General features: G+C 34.9%; 1 protein-coding gene across 1 annotated transcript; it reads right to left on the bottom strand.

Annotated features, from left to right (window-relative positions):
• Positions 1–4244: 4244 nt before the first annotated feature.
• LOC141511871 (flavin-containing monooxygenase 5-like) lies at positions 4245–19534 on the bottom strand. Its single transcript, XM_074220875.1, has 8 exons — positions 19400–19534; positions 15654–15842; positions 14945–15107; positions 10612–10754; positions 9901–10100; positions 7501–7850; positions 6767–6839; positions 4245–4596 (listed from the first exon to the last, which is right to left on the bottom strand). Exons 1-8 carry the CDS (start codon positions 19532–19534, stop codon positions 4245–4247), a joined length of 1605 nt encoding a protein of 534 aa, XP_074076976.1.
• Between the last annotated feature and the right edge of the window lie 10 nt (positions 19535–19544).

Here is a 19544-nt window from a genome sequence, read left to right as displayed (position 1 = left end):
GTTTCATTGAAAGTCCATCTTTTCCCCTGAAAGAGGATGTTTGATTTTCTTGGGTAGTTGATTCTCGGTTGTAAACCAAGATCTTTTGCCTTCCGGATTATCATATTCCAATTCCTATGAGCCCTTAATGTAGATGCTGCCAGATCCTATGTAATCCTGACTATGGAGCCACAGTAGTTGAATTGTTTGTTTCTGGCAGCTTTTAGTATTTTCTCTTTGACTTGGGAGTTTTGGAATTTGGCTATAATATTCCTGGAAGTTTTTCTTTTGGAATTTCTTTCAGGAGGTGACTGGTGAATTCTCTCAATTTCTATTTTACCCTCTGCTTCTAGGATATCTGTATTATCTAGGATATGCTGCATTATTTCTTGAAAAATGAAGTCTAGGCTCTTTTCCTGGTTATGACTTTCAGGGAGTCCAAAAATTTTAAAATTATTTCTTCTGGATCTGTTTTTGGGGGTTGGTTGTTTTTCTAATGAAATATTTCACATTTTCTTCTAATTTTTGGCTTTTTAGAATAGTTTTATTTCTTCCAGATTTCTTGCAAAGTCATCAGCTTTCTTTGGTTCCATTGTGCATTTGAAAGATTTATTTTCTTCAGAGAGCTTTTTATCTCCTTTTCCAGCTGGCCAATTCTGCTTTTTAAGGCATTCTTCTCCTCATTTGCCTTTTGTTTTGCTTTTCCCATTTGGCCCAAACTGGTTTTTAACATATTATTTTCTTCAGTTTTTTTTGTATTTCTTTCAACAAGCTGCTGATTTGGTTTTCATGATTTTTCTGCATCACTCTCATTTCTCTTCCCAATTTTTCCTCCACCTCCCTTAATTGCTTTTCAAAGTCTTTTTTTTTTGAGCTCACCCATAGGTTGAGTCCATTTTCTATTTCTCTTGGAGGTTTTGGATACAGAAGCTTTGATTTTATCATCATCTGAGTATGTGCTTTGATCTTCCATGGGACTAAAGTAATTTTCTATGGGCATATTCTTCTTTTTTCTGTTGTTTACTTATTTCCTTAGCCCAAGATGAATTTACAGCACTTCCAAGGCTTTGGGCTTTTTTTTTTGGACACTCCACTGGGACCTTTATTCCTCCAAAGTCTTATGCTTTCTTGCCTGTGGTTTGCTATGTAGATGACCACAGGCATTCCCCTCTGCCCTGGAGCTGTGAGTAGGATACCTGCTATCTTAGTATGGAAGGCCAAACTGCAAGCTGGATCTGAGTATGGATAAACAGCAGTATCCTGCCCCAGGCAGAGCAGAGAAATTTCTGCATCTCAGAGTCTTCTGGTAACTAGACTTAGCATGTGCCATCATCTGTTTCTGTGGTCACTGTTTGCATTTTATTTAGTAGCCTAACAAAATTTACTAAAATATTAGTGTTACAATAATTGATTACCATATTTCCCCCTGTATACAACATACTCCTTTTTGGAAAATTTGGGTTCTAAAAACTGGGAATTTCTTATACAGTGGTTGTAGATTTTTTAGTTGCATTTCTTGCTTTTTTTGTGCTTATTGTCTTTGTGCTCACTGTTTCTCATTTGTTACTGGTATGTTAGGTTACAGTTGTCATGTTCTGCCCAGAAATGGCTTAGAAAAGATTTTTGACCATTGTTGAATTCAAGTTTAAAGTGATCCAGTTTGCAAAAATGAATGGAAATCATGCCGCTGAATATCAGTTTAGTCCTCCTACAACTTGGAAAACAGTCCAAGACTGGCTATAAGAAGAAGAAACCCACTGAAAATGCTCTGGAAGAAGAAGGCCATGAGAGGCAAGGCAGCCAAATGACCTGAGTTCAAAAGGGAATTGAAAGATGGATTGAAGAGTAAAAGGTGAGTGGAATTCTTGTGTCCACAAAGATGGTTCAGCAGGAGGCAAGATGAATTGCTGATGAAGAAGAAATGACTGATTTCCCAGGAGGACACTCACTGGTGCTTCAGGTTTATGAAAAAGAATGGATTAAGCATGTGTCTACACAGGGAATGCTGGTGGTCAACCCCAGACCAGAGCATAGACAGGAGAGCAGGCAGAGCCTCTCATAAGACAGGGATTCATCATCGGATGGGAGTTTTGATGGTGATGGGGAGTTGTATGAATTTTATGATATTTATTAAATACCATAATAAATATCATGTTTTATTTACTTGAGTTCAATAGATTTATGTAATATAATTTTTTTCAAATTTGGGCCCCCAAATTATGTTGCATCTTTTACATGGGGAAATATGGTATATCACATATGTAATATAGTAAATTTTTTACATAATTAATGGAATGAGTTAGAAAAAGGGAAAAACATATAGGCTGGGGGGTGTAGAATGAAGGAGAAAAGAAATAAAGAAAAATGAAATGGGAGCTTAATATGGTGAAAAATCAAGCCAACATAAAAGATTGTGGAGAAGGAATAAAGCAGAAAACAAATTTCAAATCCCATAGTTGTTTACTCCAGTTGGATTTCATGAGTTGAGCTTACTCTAAAGTGCCATTATGTTTAATGTCTAAATCTCTCAATTTTCTGCCTTCTGGTCCTGTTTTCAAATTATTTTCTCAGAAGGGTTTAAAATTTAATCACATGTGGTTTTTTTTTTTTTTTTTTAGGTTTTTGCAAGGCAAATGGGGTTAAGTGGCTTGCCCAAGGCCACACAGCTAGGTAATTATTAAGTGTCTGAGACTGGATTGGTACTCAGGTACTCCTGACTCCAAGGCAGGTGCTTTAATCCACTGTGCCACCTAGCTGCCCCCACATGTGTCTTGTTAAAAAAAAAAACACCCAAGTCCCCAAAACAACATTGATCCAACAATGTCAGGTATTCAACAGCTAGGAGAAACCCAGATGGTAGTTTATATAGTTCTTAATAGTTTAGGGTAGGGTACTTTTCTAGTAATTCCTGGAGGCTAATGAGAGGGTAATTGCAGATTTATTAACCTCAAACTAGAAGATTTCTAAACCTCAAACAAAAGGTTTGTGGGTGGTTCAAGTTTGAAATGAGGGGTGGCTAGGTGGTGCAGTGGATAGAACACCAGCCCTGGAGTCAGGAGTACCTGAGTTCAAATCTGCCCTCAGACACTTAATTACCTAGCCTCAGACACTTGGCAAAGTCACTTAACTTTTGTTTATCTTAGTCTACTGGAAAAGGAAATGGCAAATCAACTCTACTATCTTTCCCAAGAAAACCCCATGGAAGGTATTAGTGTGCTATGGGGTGTCATGAAGTGTCAGAAAAGATTGAACAACAATACCACATAGATTGTCATCTTCTATTTTAATGGTACTCAGAGTTCTCTTAATTCTAGGTTTTTATTTATAATTTATTTGTATTAATTAATTTATATTTTATTTATAATTTAAATTTTCAAATGTTACCTGTACCCTATCTCCCTTCTTAAAAAAAAGTTAAGAGTAAAATCCCATCACTACAGCAAACTTGCAATTTTTATATCAAGCAATTAGTTTGTAGAGGTGCTTGAACTCAAATACTTGCCACTGGGTGACCCAGAGCAAGACAAGATGCTTAACTGTGCCCCACTTTATTCAACTGCCTAATGAGGTAACATTATCTCACAAGGTTCTTGTGAGGATCAAATGAAATATTATATGTAAAACGCTTTGTAAAACTTAAGGTACTATATAAAACTATTTATTATTATGATAATTATTATGATTGTTAAATGAATAGATTTATAATGCATGGGAAATTTTTTTAGTGATATATTATTCAGGGGGGTTAAGTGGCTTGCTCAAGGCCACACAACTAGGTAATTATTAAGTGTCTGAGGCCGGATTTGAACTCAGGTACTCTTGACTCCAGGGCCGGTGCTCTGTTCACAGCACCACCTAGCCACCCCTCATTCAGTTATTCTTGGAAGTCTCTAGGTTATTTGAAGCTTTAAACTTCATTTCCTCATGATTTTTTTTTTTTTCACAAAAGTGGGAGAGAGCCAGACCAAAAAAAAAAAAAAAACTATTGCCAATTTGGGAATGAAGGAAAAGCTAAGTTTAGGCAGATTCCACCTGGAATCCCTATTCATATTTTTTTCTCAAATGTTTTTTCAACTTACACATTAATAAAAAGAAAGAAAGAAAACCTAGAAACTTAGGGAAAATTCTTAAATAAGTAACCGTAGACTGTTTTGTGAGTTGAGAAAATTTAGCATAGCAGGATAATTAGTCAAAATCAAACAGGAATCAGTGATCACCTAATTACCCCTTAATTATCTGAGTTATTTGCCAGGATGATGACAGTATTATCTAATAATTATCAAAATAGTGATAAACAGAACTAGGCTAAGGCAGATTCCTAATAGCCAAGATAACTTAGAGGATGGAGGCTGGTTACAGTTGAGGATCCTTGTCTTCATGGGTTTGATAATTCGTTCCCTTTGAGTGAGGATAGTTGCCCTGGCCCCAACCCATTTTCCGGGTCCCTGTAGTCGGTACTGGTATGGGGTGCAGGGACCAAGGAAAACTTCTAATGCCAGCTTGGGATCCCAGAGAAAGAGAGAGAGCACATTAGGTTTGGCACCTATTTCAGAAGCAATTTCATCCATGTATTGAATATAGGGTACTCGACTAGTATCACGTGGGCTTTGCAAAAACCTGAAACCAAAAGAGAAAGAAGAGAAACATTAGGTTAGAGGTTGGGTCTGAGACCCCATCCTTTAGTCGTTTCCACTTACAATATGTAAAGATTGTTTAGTGGATGTCTTCAGGATGAGGGAATGAATGAAATTTACCCCAATGTCAGGGTCTCTAAGAAGCTATGAAATTATTCTCAAGCAAAATGTCTTTTGATATTTTTTAGTCAAGTCAAATCAACAAGCATTTGTTTAAGTATCTACTATGTACTAGGAACTGAGCTAAGTATTGTGGATACATACAAAGGCCAAAAATAGTTCCTGTCTTCAAGGAGCTCACAGTCTAATGGAAATGGTAGTGATGACAACATGTAAACAGCTATATACAAATAAGATATATTTATACATATGCATATATATATATATATATATATATATATATATATGAGATAATTTCAGAAGGCAATAATTATAAGAAGGATTAGGAATAGATTCTTGCAGAAAGTAAGACTTGAAGGAAGCAAAGGAAGAAAGGATGTGAAGGTAAGAAAGGAGAAAACTGTATGCATGTGCAAAAGCCAGTGGAAATACATGGAGTTTGGCGATAGACTCTTGTTCAAGGAACAGTTAAAAGAACAATTTCTGGATTCTAGAGTTCATGGAGAATGATCTCCATCAACTCACTATTATCATTTTGAATCAGTCCTTTATTCTGTAGCTTAAAGACCATTCTCATTCCCATTCAGCTATGTTTAACAGATTCTGAAGAACGATTTATTCATTTACTATACCATTTTGCTTGTCTTCCCTGTTATATATGGAATATTGCTTCAATTCTTTTTTCTCCCCTCACCTTAAAGGACCTTATTTATAAAAATATAGATTACCCAGGAGATTGAAACACTAAACATGTTGCACTTTGCATTCTCATAAGGGAATGTAATAGAAGTTTCCCATAGGAGAGAATTCTCTAGCTTTCTATAGACTCTAAACTCTGGGGTTAAGAAAGACCTGCATGTTAGCTAGCCCTGATGGGACCTTCAGAACCCACATTTAGGAGACAGAAAGGCCAGACATCAGTAATGTTCCCTTCCTTCTTGCCTTCTTGAATAGACTATCCAGAACCTATCAAGGACTGTTGTGTGTGTGTTGATTTATCAACTCCACACTAGCACCTTAGACCAGCATCATCCTAGACCATGGAGGTTATAAATTCAGATTAGCCAAGAGTCAGCTAAACCCATTTCCATGTTCAGATGCTTCTCCTGTAATTCATTTCTCCATCAGTTCAAATCAAGTCAAGTTACATATTACTAATACTATTCATTCTGGGGAATTGGAAGACCTCTAGGACTTATGTCCTCTGTTGTTATGACTTTTAGACCCCAGCACTTCAGTACTCTCATAGACTACTGATGCATCTTTAAGAGTGCTACGTCTTTTCTCTGTCCTGTAGCTAAACTTTCTTTTCTATGTATAGCTCCCAAAGAGAGTGCAAGTTTCTTGAGATCAAGAACTGTTTTGCTTTTTTCTACTTAGATATTGTTTTTGTTGTGTAGTTGTTTCAATCATGACCTACTCTTCTTGATTCCATTTGGGGTTCTCTTGGCAATGATACCGAAATATTTTGCCATTTCCTTTCCCAGTTCATTTTTACAAATGAGAAAACTGAGGCAAAGAGTGTGAAGTGACTTGTCCAGGGTAATATAGCTATTACATGTCTGAAGTTGTATTTGAACTCAGGTCTTCTTGATTCCAGGTCAGTCACTCTTTTCACTGAACCAACTAGTTTTCCCTATATTCAGTGTTTAGTTTAGTACATAGTAACTTAAAATGTCTTTTAATTTATTCATATCCTCAACTTATAGAACTTATTTCAATGGATCTGTACATTTTTAAAGAGTTAGAAATTCATGTTTGTGCTAACCTTAATTAAGTACTTTTCTTCCTCACAAGAACAAAATTGTTCTTTTAGGTTTAGCCCTCAAAGTGAACCTGAGATAAGGAAGTACTTGGGCTTTCAAAGTTTTGGTGAAATAATAGACATAATCTTTTAAATAGAGAACCATTTTAAGAAATTGTCCTGCGGGCAGACTTTCTAACCCGTTACCATAAGGAATAAAACATAAATTACATATAATAAGCAAACCGACTAAGCTTAATTATCTTTCATCAAACATAAAGTTTCTTACTGTTTGTTCAGTTTGGCTCTCATTCGTTTAATGTCTGCCATCATGTCTTTCTCCAATGGTAATTTGTTTGATCCTAGGGAAAACAAAGAGAGAGAATCTTAGGAGGACTGACTAGAGAAATCCTTGACCAAGAAGAAGTAGCTTTAGGAGAAAATTGTGATATTGAAATCAGGAACTGAAAACCAAAGTTCCCATGTGTGAGTTCCTAAAGAAAAAGGGGCGATATTTCCCTTTGGTTGCTAGTTTCAGGAAGACAAAGCAATTTTCTTGAATATAGTTAATAAGCAGAGGAGTTTTCAATCCTTTAAGGATAAGTTAATTTTATTACAGTTGTTTACATCTAGTGCTATGAAAATTCACCACTCAGTAAAATTTCCTGAGCATCAATGGTGCAGCAGAGATGAAAAATCCAAAGGTTGTTTCCAACATTACAATAGGTCAGTAGCAAACTCATATTGGATATAGGTGTCCTCTCAAATCATTCTGCTTTATTGGTTCCCTATTTCACAAATACAAAGAAATAGGAGGTCATAATGGCTAGAGAGCTGGTTTGAGGAGTCAGAAAGAACTAGATTTAAGTCTTAATTCTGATATACACTAGATGTATGATCCTGCTCAGGTAACTTAACTTCTCAATGCTTCACACAATTGTCTGTGACTATACACAATGGGAAGTTTACTCATTGAGTAAAATCACAGGTCCAACTTTAAAAACATGTGGGTCTTATACTTACCCTTGAGTACACGTACAACCCAACGACTCTGGAGTTCTGATGTAGGAATGGTGGCTCCCACTGGCTGGAGGATACCAATAAAAGCTAATGTTGCCTTCTCAAGAAAAGGTGGAAATACAAACTTATACATGGTGTTCTGGCTGTCAATGTGTTTCAAGTCATCCTCCAAGAAAGAGAAATCAAATTCATAACCTGTAGCAAAAATGACAACATCTATCTCCTCTTCAGTACCATCTTCAAATATAGCTGTGTTTTCAGTGAATTCAGTCACATTTGGTTTTACCAGAAGACTCCCAGAAATGATACGGTTGGGCATATCATCACTGAAAGTAGGTTGATGACTCAGAAACCTATGGGAAAATGAGTATGATGCAAGAAAGTGAGTATATATATCTTTGTGAAGGTGAGCAGTAAACATTGAGAAGGAACTTCAATTTGCCAGAGCAATTTGCCATTCTCTAGTACTTTCCTAAGGGCAGATTAATTTCAGAATTGCTGTTTACATCTAGCACTATTAAAATTGACCAGGCGCTAAAATTTCCTGAACTCTAGAAGATGTAGGAAGTTGAAAGTTCAAAGATTAGCATTACAGATTGCAAAAAGGTGTCCTTCAGTACATGATCATTTGACATCTGGCAAAAAAAATAATCTATAGAAATTAAATATATTTGTGCAATTTTGATAGCATCAAATTGGAATTGAGAAGAACTATGTCTCTTTCAACTCTCAAGGAAGATTTCTTAGTCCCTACTCTAGGTTTTGATGAACAAATTCATGCTTATTCTATACATACTTTCTTTGACTTTATGAAGTGATATCATATTCTCTCTAAATCTTTGCATTCCCAGAATGAACATTTGAAGCTTGCTGTATTCAGGGTCCAAGGACCTAGATCAGATCCTGGCTCTGTAATTGACTGTGTCACCTTGAGCAAGATATTTCATCTCTTTAGCCCTCATCTAGGGCAGCTAAGTGGCTCAGTGGATCAGAGATCTGGCCTTGGAATTCTCATCTTCTTGAGTTCAAATGTGGCTTCAAACACTTACTACTGTGTGATGGGGGCAAGTCATTTATTACTGTTTACCTCAGTTTCCTCATCTGTAAAATAAACTGGAAAAGGAAATGGAGAAGCATCACTGCCAAGATGATCCCAAATATGGTCAGAAAGACTCAGACATGACTGAAAACAACTGAACAAAATATTAATCTCAGTTTTCACTTCACTAAAATGAAAGAACTTTGAATGTCCTTTTTCATTATACATCTCTGCTTCTGTGTTTTTATGAGAAAATAATTCCTGAATGTTTTCATTGGATTTCATATGGCAGCCTTTCCAATTCTCTTGATTAATTTGGGTAACCTTCTATGGTGTTTCTGAGGTTCAATATGTATGTTTTTTGAGATTTGGTCATTGGAACTAAATATGGTATCCCAAGGCAGACTGTCTTTCTATAAGAATAGAAATGTTTTCTCTTTTGTTTTCAGTAATTTAATAATTTGTTTTTAGTAATTAGATGCAACTGAGAGCAATGTAAATAGAACACTAAACCTGAAATAAGGAAGACTAAAGTTCAAATCTAGTCTCACTTTATGATCCTGTGTGGTTGTATTCAAAATGTGAAAGTCACTTAACCTCTGTCTGCCTCAGTTTCCTAAACTAAAGAAATAGGGATAATAAGAGCACCTACCTTGCAGGGTTTTTGTGAAGATCAAGTGAGATAATATTTGGATAAAAGTGACTTAGCCCAGTGACCATAGTATTTATATAGAAGACACTATGTAAATACTTATTTACTTTAGAAGTAATCTTGATTGTAGTTTCTATGATGTCCTCTTGGACAGCATTATAAATATGTATTCTTAATGCGTTTTTTATAAATAACTACATATAATACAATGCATATGTCTAAGTAACAAATATATACATATCAACTTTTTTTAAGATACCAATTTCCACAAGTAGCACAGAAAGACATTTGTATTATAAAGTCAAAGAGAGATCAGAAATGCATTGTCCAAACCACCTTGAATTTGGACATTCTCAAACTGACATGATAACTCCACTTGAAAAAAGGCAGTATATCTCCATTTCTTCATTCTCAGTAAAAATAGAGTAAGATGATGCAGAAACTCATGAGGAAAGAGGTTATGGTATCAATTCTTTTATAGAATTGAAAGGGACATTAGAGGCTAATTCAAAATACACTCTCTAAAAGGTCTTATAAAACTCCACTACTCATCCAACCCACCCTTCTTTGCTCTCCATTTTTAAAGTTGACATTTTGTGCTTAGACAAATATTTCTTATAGAGATTTCAGTCCATTTCCAAGTCTCCTACCTAGCTCATTTCAATAAACAAAGGAAAATATCCCCCTGCCTCCCCCCATTCCTAGAGTATACCTGTGCTGAGGCTGAAGACCAAAGTCCATGTGATTAAACTTGGAATTGAGTTTATTCTCTGCCCAGTTGTTAATCATGGAGGTTGTTAACCACTTAGTGATGTTGTTATAAAGGCGTGTGAAGAGTACTGTGTCAATGGGATACCCATTGTCCCAAACTCGGTTCCAAATCCAAGCACCTCGCCTTGTACTGAGGAAGACCTAGGTGAGAGAGAAGTTGCCTTAATACAACATACTTTCTTTACTTTATTCCCATCCCCATCTTCAACTTCACCATTGTTTGATATTATCTCACAAAATGCTTAATTTATATTATCTCATTTAATCTTTAAAACAATCCTGGGTAGTAAATACTACTGTTTCCTCCATTTATAGATGAAGAGACTGAGTCTCAAGGAACTTAAGTGACCTATGTAGGTCACATAGATGATATGTATCTGAGACATACTGAACTCATCTTCCTGATTTTGAGGGTAGATCTCTATTCACTATATAATGTTACCTCTAAGAAATACATATGATCACATTTGATCAGATTGTCTGCAAGGTTCAAAATACTTCTCTATAGCATGCTGAAAATTCCCAGACCACTGTTTTCTCAGGGTCTTAAAAAAACACAACTGGGAATCAGGGAGTCTTTTGGGTTCTACCCATGCCTGCTGCGGTGGTAAATAGATTCTTTTGAAAACTAGCATATTTAATAAAAGCTGACCTGTTTAGCCATGTTACTGAGTTCACAAGCCACATCAGCTCCAGAATTCCCAATGCCAATCACAATGATTCTTTTCCCTAAAAATTTCTCTGCATTCTTATACTCCCAGGTATGGAAATAAGGTCCTTTAAACTTCTTGATTCCTGTGAGCAAAGAAAAGAGAAAGAGATAGACAGGTACAGAAAGTCAGAGAAAGAGAAGAGGAGAGTGAGAAAAGAGGAGAGAGAGACGGGGGGGCACAGAGACAGTACAAAGAAAGAAAAAATGAAGGAAAGGAGTTAGAGATAAAAACAGAGATGGGGGAGTCAGAGATGAAAACAGAGATGAGGGAAACAGAGAAAAGGAGAGACAGAGAAAGAAGGAAGAAAGAGAAGAGAGAGAGAGAGAGAGAGAGGGAGAGGGAGAGAGAGAGAGAGAGAGAGAGAGAGAGAGAGAGAGAGAGAGAGAGAGAGAGAGAGAGAGAGACAGTCAGAAAGTGACAGAGAGCAAGGGGGGCAGATGGAGAAGAAGCAATGAATTTAGAAATTGATTCTGTATTTATTCTGTGCATAGTTATATCTACATTTCACTGTTTATCAGACCGTATACCCTCTCATTATTATATTCTATAGTTCAGTCAAATGAATTTTCTTTCTATCCCCCCCCCTTCTGCTACCCTTCATCTCTCTTTATTTCTACCTCATAGCATCTGGGGAATGGGTACATTGAATGAAACAATTTTTACCCTCAAAGAACTTACTTTCTTAATTAAGGAGACATCAACTACACATACACACATACACACACAAACACACAAGTTAATAAACAAAAAGACATACAAATTAGTTAAATACAAGGTTGATAGGGAGGCAAGGCACTAGGAGTTGGGGGGAACTGTCCTCATGTGCATGAAGCCTTTCTTGATCTTCCAGCTTCTAGTGTCTTCCATCCCAGATTATCTTATTTTGAACTATTTTTAACATATTTTCATTTGTTTAAGTTTTACTTATATTTTCTTATAATATTTGTATTTGTTGTTTCCTTTTCCATTAGAATATAAGGTTCTTAGAAATAGGAATGGTAGTAGTTTTTTATTTGTATCTCCAGCAACTAGTTTAGTATTTGATAATAGAAGGTACTTAAGAACTGGTTGTTAATGAATTAATTAATCCTTATATCCTTAGGATCAATTCAACTCTCCTGTAGCCCTAGACTTCCAGGATTTAAGACTAAATCTCAAGGTTCTATAACTTAAAAATAAGTGTTAATCTGCACTGGTGTTGAGACCTCTGACTCTGACAAATCCTTGAACATTTGGTATATGTTTTACAAAATGCATTTCTTTTTCATCATAAACAGGGTTTATTTTTTAAATTAATATACAGAGATTTTATTTATTTTTAATTTTACAATTTCCCCCTCATCTTGCTTCCTTCCCCACCCCCCACAGAAGGTAAAAGAATGGAAAAAAATAAATTAATATACATACTACTCAAACTTCTTTGCTGGTCAGCAGTAGTTTTCACTGCTTTAGAACATTAACAGTCAAATTTAGGGTATCCAAGCAACATTATAAATTAAGGACTTAGGAGGCTTTCCCCCATCTCTCCTCCCCTGTCTCCTGATATTGCTGCTATTTGCCAATATGATCACTTGCCATTTATATAATACATGATGCCCAACTAGTCCTTGTGCAGTTTTATTGTATTAAAGATTAAAAATGCTCTAAGACTTTTGGATAAGCCTGCATTATTTTTAATGAAAATTATTTGCTTGTTATTTTTCCTTATTAGAATGTAATCTTGAGGGCAAGCATCATTTCTTTGTATGTGCAGAACCTAGCACTGTGTCTCACAAGTGGTAGGAAACTAAAAAACGTTTGTTGACTCATTAACTAGCTTGATCTATAATTTCAGAGATATCAATGATCCTTTCATTAGTGCAGAACCAAATCCATTCAAGTCTTATCATCTTGTATTTCCATAAATACTCCATAGACAGGGATCACTCAGTGCCCCAGAAACTTTCCTCTGAACATTTTAATAACCTGAGGGTAACGATTTAATGCTCAGACTATCTTTTGCTTCTCATTCCCTTTGACCTATGCCCATTCACATATGGTCATATATGTGCTTTTAAGTGACTTCTCATGTTCACATTGCTATAGCCTCCAAAAATCAAGCCAATAATTTCTACTTTTACATAAATCCCTTCTTTCCTCTGACCACAATCTTGATGTAGGACATCATCACTTCACACCTGGACTATTGTAATAGTTTGCTAGTTGATCTCCTTCCCTCTGATCCCCTCTAATTCCAGTCCATCTTTCACTCAACTGACTAATCTTCCTCAAATTTGTCTTATCTTGTCAGGTCTCTTAACAGTAATTTCTGATGGCTCTTTTGTAGCTCCAGGATCAAATATAAAATTATCTGATTCCTTCCCACTTTTCCATTTTTTCCTTTATCATCTTCTCTCCCCCCATACTCTCTGATGCAGTAATAACGACTTCCTTTCTGTTCCTTCACACTCCATTGCCAACTACAGGTATTTTCCCTGGTTATCTGCCATTTCTGGAATGCTCTCCCTGCTTATCTCTGTTTCCCAGCATCCCTATATTCCTTTAAGTCTCATCTAAAGTACTTTCACAAGAAGTATTTCCCAATCCCCATTAATGTCAGTGCTTTCCTCTGCTGATTATTTCTAATTTTATCCTATAAATAACTTGTCTATGCATAATTGTTTGAATGTGGTATTTCCCATCACACTGGGAAATCTTTGAGAGCAGGGACTGTCTTTGGACTTTCTTTTTTTTTTTTCTTCAGTGGGTTTAACCCAGCAAATAAGTGCTAGTTGACTAATTATGCCTTTCAATAATATTCTTTTTTTAAATGTCATGTCATCACTTTTATTTATTCTATTCAGTGGTGAGGGGGTAGAGCTAGAAACTTATATAAGAAATTCCCAGATGTGCAGAAACCCACTTATCTTAGGTTGGGGTACCATTTTTTAACTTAGGACCTTATGGAGTTTTTTAGAATAGTTAACTGTTAAATGACTTGTCAAGGTACATAAAGCCAGCTTGAGTCAAAGATGGGCTTGATTTCCAGCTCCAAGATCAATAATCTTTCTTCTATGGCATTTAAAGTATGAAATATCTAAAATAATTAGGAGTTGGAAGATATGTCATAAGTAATACTATTTGCTGAGTTTAGGAGGCCATTTTCTTTTTCTCACTTTGAATTGAACTTGAATTTTCTTTACAGAAAGCAAAAATAGTTTACTGGAATTTTAATTAATAATGGCCTTAGCTACTTTATACAGACAGTAGGATGTTAGGAAAGATGGACTTGGAGAAAAATGTAGTTATAATTTAGTCACCCCAAGAAAGGAGACAACTCAGTGGATAGAGCACTAGACCTGAAGTCAGAAAGACTTTGAGTAATTATTTTAGATGAGCCTATAGCTTTGGGAGATCAGTGAGATCCTAAGTAAGTAAATCACTCCTGGACTATATGTTGCCTTCTGAAGTTTTTGTTTTTCTTCTTAAAATAATTTTTATGTTCACTGTATAAAGTAGTAACAGATCTTTTGAAACTGTTGGTTGTACAATCAATCATATTATATGATTATATATTTATATGTATACATACAGATGTATATGAATATGCACATGCATAATACACATACCACATACATTTATTATCAATATTGTTACTTGATTTTTCAGTTGTGTTTAACTCTTTGAAACTCATGGATCATTTTTGTTGTTGTTCAGTCATTTTTTTCAGACATGTTTGACTTTTTTGTGACCCCATTTGGGGTTTTCTTAGCAAAGATACTGAAGTGGTGTGCCATTTCCTTCTTTTTCTAATTTTATGGATGAAGAAACTGTGGTAAATTGCTAAGTGCCACACAACTTGTAAGTGTCTGGGTTTGGATTAGAACTAAAGTCTTTCTGACTCTAAGCCCAGCATTGTATCTATTGAACCATTTAGCTGATATACATATATCTATACCTATTTCTAAATATATATGTATATATCACATACATATTACATATACATGCATATCTATATGTATATATTTATACATGCTTACTATATATGCACATGCATATACTTTAATAGGACTATTCCCATAAATAGTAAGTTCTTAGTTACAAAAATAATTTTGTATTTATTCAGCATACAAATAATACAAAGATTCTTTTGGGGTTTTGTTGTACTATTTAATTATTCTAAATCAATAGCAATATAAAGTTCATTGATTACCTGTTCTCATCTGTGATAGAATACATATGGAATATATTTTTAAATTTTAATAGCTCTTTTTAACCTTAAGGGTGACTTACCTGGAAAGTCTTTTAGTGGTAAATTAGGGTGAGTATAATGGCCACTGCAAACCATGATCCCATCAAAGATATATGATTCCTGCTTCCCATCAGCATCTACTAAAACATCCCATTGGCCAGAGGTAGAGAAATCAGGGCGCTTTCTTACACTGCATACCTTTGACTGGGAGCAAAGGAAGAAGTATAGAGTGGTTTGTTTAGTGTCTTTAAAATGCTACCTTTTTTGAAGAATTGGAGACCTTGGTATGTATCTGCTACAATCTTTTTTTCTGAATTCTAGTTAAGATAGTAGTGTCTAATGCAGAAATTCCTAATCTCTTTTGATTCATAGATTCCTTGGGTAATCTGGTGAAGTCTAAAATAAGATTTTTAAATCATATAAGAGTATATATAGAATTAGAAAAAAATCAATTATATTGAGATATAGTTGTTAAAATGTTTCTTTTAAGCCAAATTTGTGTTCCCAGATTAAGAACCTCAATTCTAATTCAACATTTCTTTGCAGAATTTATTCAATTTCTCTTAGAAACTGGAACTTTAAATTTTCTATGACTTGGGTTGCCTATAGTCTCATTATTAATAAATTTGTAAAAATGAGTAAATTATAAAATTTGAGAGTACTCTCTCCATTTACTTGTCCAATCATGTGTCTTACTCATGCTCTCCATGAGCAATCCAAATACTATATATTCACTCTTTTCTTACTCACCAAGAAGCGAATATGCTTCAGAAGGTTAAAATGCTTGATGTACATTCGTAGGTATTCCATCATTTTGGAATGGTGCAGATAGTTGGGATAGTGATCAGGAAAAGGGTAATCACTAAAGGCTGTCATCTCCTTAGAAGTATTACAGGTCAGAGATCTGTAGATACTGGGTCTCCCCACTTCTGATTTTTCCTACAAAAAAATTCTCAATGTGAAGAAATCATCAAAGATGATTTTAAAAAGTAAAACTTATTGGTCTCCTACTTTCCCTATAAGAGACAATACTAGTGAAAGTGATATGATGCAAAATAGGATTAGTTAGTACTTAGAAAATCAGAGACAATAGGGAGAAGGGCAGAATTTACTATGGCTTTGCTCCAAGATACAGAATTCACTATCGTATCACTAACTAATCCTATTTTTGCATCTATACTAGTGAAAGGAATGTAATGAAACAAATAACTGAATTAGTAAATTATATATTCAGCTAAATTTGAGGCTTTAGCCTCTCATTCCTGTGTTGGGAAACGTACCTACCGAAATGGCTCAGGGGCACAGCTAAGGGTAAGCAACTTGCTTTGCTGAGCTGAGTAAAATGTAATCTATTCAATGGGAGGGGGGCTTCTTTTGACAATAATTAATAATAATAATAATAATGACTAGAATTTATATGATTCTTTAAGATTTTAAAGCCCTTTAAAAATATTATCTCTTGATCTAATAACCCTGGGAAGAAGGTACTATTATTATGTTAATTTTAGAGCTGAGGAAACTGAAGCAGACAGAGATGAAGTGACTTACCCAGGACCACGCTTTTAGCAGTGTCTGAGGCAGAATTCAAGCTCAGGTCTTTCTAACTTATGTTCTATTCAAATCCTCTGTTCTATTCACTGCACCATGTAGCTGGGGGAGATTATAGAAACTAGAAGATTTACAAGTTATATTAATAATTTTTTATTATTTGTTTTATTTGTTATTTTTGTTTATTATTATTTGTTGTTTGTTATTATTTTTTATTATTCAAAATTTATATAAGCAAGCAGGGGTTTTCAATGCTATTTTCAGGAAAAAGGGAAGAGACAAAGTTGGTTAAAAGGATTATAGATGACTGCTTTAATTATCTCTTCAACCCTATCTTCCAATCTCTGTACAAGGACTGGCTAAGTCTAATTACTGTTCAGTTAATAAACTTGTCAATATTTGTACTTCATTCTCAATGAAGATCATGACATCAAGGGAGTTGATGCCGTGACAAGCACATGAACTGAATTTGAGTGAGGGGAGATTATATTAAGTCACCAGCCTAACTTTCTCCTACAGGGGTACCTGGGTCCAGCGACCAGATATGAATTGGGACAGCTAGAAATAGCCCTGGCTGCATGGCAACCAGAGTTAATGTGACTTGCCCAAGGTCACATATCTAGAAAGTATTAAGTTTCTGAGGCTAAATTCAAACTCCCATCCTCTTGACTCTAAGATTAGTGCTCTATCCGTTGTGTCATCTAGCTGCCCTATTGATAAACGAATGTGTATTTCAACATTTCCTTTTTATTTTCTCTTGCTAGGATTTCTTGTAACAGACCTAGAACTTGGAATTTTTTCATGTAGAGAAAATACCACATACTCATTAGAAAGTGTAGGATATGAGGAAGGGTAGGATTAGGTTAGAAGTTCACTCCATTTTGCAATTTAGTAATTTTTTTGGCAAGGTAATGAGGTTAAGTGACTTGCCTAAGGTCACACAGCTAGGTAATTATTAAGTATTTGAGGCCAGATTTAAATTCAGGACCTCTTGACTCCAGGGCTAGTGCTTTATCCACTGTGCCATCTAGCTGTCCCCAATGATCACTTCTTGATAAATAGGTGTTGGACTTTATTGGTTCTGTGCTTTAGAAGGAAGGAAGGAAGAAAGGAAGGAAGGAAGGAAGGAAGGAAGGAAGGAAGGAAGGAAGGAAGGAAGGAAGGGGAATTGAAAAACTTTTTCATGAACAAAATAAATGCAATAACAATAAGAAAAGAAACTTTTGACTGGGAAGAAAAAAATCCTTGCACCAAGATAATTATCATCACTCTCTGAATTCTGGATCCTGGAGCAAAACCATAGTAAATTCTGCCCTCCTCCTTATTATCTCTGATTGTTTAAGTACTAACTAATTCTATTTTTCATTATATCTAAAATTTTTGATTAAAATTTTACTTGACAAAACATAATTTATTTTAGGTTTTAGAACTTTTACAAATTCATAGTTACATGTGTGTTTTCTTAATTTTGCCAATATATAAGATAATAACAATACATAACTCTTCCTATCTATGAAACACCCTAAGTATTTTACAAATAATCTTTAGTTTATTCCAGAGAGTCATTTCTTATAACAAGGAATGAAAAGGAAGAGATTAAAAACTTCAGTTTAGTAAAACCAACCAATTCTTTAACCTTCTGATAGTATATTCAATATTCCACACCCATAATCCTTCCCCACCTTTGCAAAGAAAAGATGAATGCTCTCATCATTTCTTTAGAACCAAATATGTTCAATGTAACACATAAATGTCAACTCCTGTTTTTATTGTTGTTTCCTTTGCATTGTTGTCATTACATAGAAATTTTAGAGTATTTTTGAGTTCTGATTACTTCACTTTGCATTAATTTATATCATCCCATACTTCTTTATATTTTAGTACTGTTTGTTTCTTATGGCAAGGTAAAGTTCTATTACATTGATGTCCCATAGTTTATTTTGCTATTTCCCAAATGTTATGTTTCTAATTCTTTTCTACTCCAAAAAGCACTACTAAAAATATTTCAGTGAATGTGGAGTCTTCTTTTCTGCTGGTGACCTCTCTGGAATATATGTCTAGTAAATAGCTCTCTGGATCAAAGTGTATGGACATTTGGGGAGATTATTTTTAGCATAATTTTAAAATACTTTCCAGAAGTACTTACCAATAGTTAGTGTACCTATTTCACAAGTCCCTTTAACATTGATTATTCCATTTTTCCCAACTTGATTATGAAGTAAAGTTGTTCAGATTTGCATTTATCTTAGTAGTGCTTTGAAGCAGTTTTTCTAATAATTACAAATTGTTTACAATTTAAAAACCAGTTGTTCATGTTTTGGAGCATTTTTCTCTAGGGAAATGTACCTTTATCCTAAATATTTGTGTTAGACTATTTTCAGTGATAATTGGTACAAGGATTTTTTTCTCCCAGTCAAAAGTTTCTTTTCTTATTCTCATTGCATTTATTTTGTTGATGAAAAAGTTTTGCAATTCCCCTTCCTTCTCTCTCTCTCTCTCTCTCTCTCTCTCTCTCTCTCTCTCTCTCTCTCTCTCTTTTCTTTTGCATAAAACATTCCCTTAATAGCTCCAATTTTCATGGAAACTTCTTGTCTTTCCCATTCTATTGTTTTCTTCTATATCTTTTCACCGGTCATTTAAGAATTCTCTCTTATCTTTCCTTGATATTCTTTGGAATGCTGCATTCATAGAGTATCATATTATAATCAAAATGGTGATGATCTTGTGTATTACATTAGAATATATTCTCCTTGAGGGCAGGAATTGTTTTGGTTTTTCCATTGTAAATCCAAAACTCAGCACAGTGCTTTGCACTTAGGAAATGATTCATATATTCTTGTTTGATCGATAGATTTTTAGTCAAATTATTTTCTCTGACAATAAGGTAAAAAAATTAAAATCCTCACATACAGAAAGATGTCAGATCTTAGTAAAATGTTTGAATTTACCTCATATCTCCAAAGTCCCCCAATATCATTGCTTCCTTCAAAGCAGATTGGTTCCAGTCCTTCTTCCAAACAGGACTTAATGGCACTTATTCCACTGACCCCAGCTCCAATCACTGCAACTCTTTTCACTGGCATGATGTTCTAT

Source organism: Macrotis lagotis, chromosome 2 (assembly GCF_037893015.1).
Source record: "Macrotis lagotis isolate mMagLag1 chromosome 2, bilby.v1.9.chrom.fasta, whole genome shotgun sequence".
NCBI classification, from domain to species: Eukaryota; Metazoa; Chordata; class Mammalia; order Peramelemorphia; family Peramelidae; genus Macrotis; species Macrotis lagotis.
This window is presented reverse-complemented; position numbering and strand designations above follow the sequence as displayed.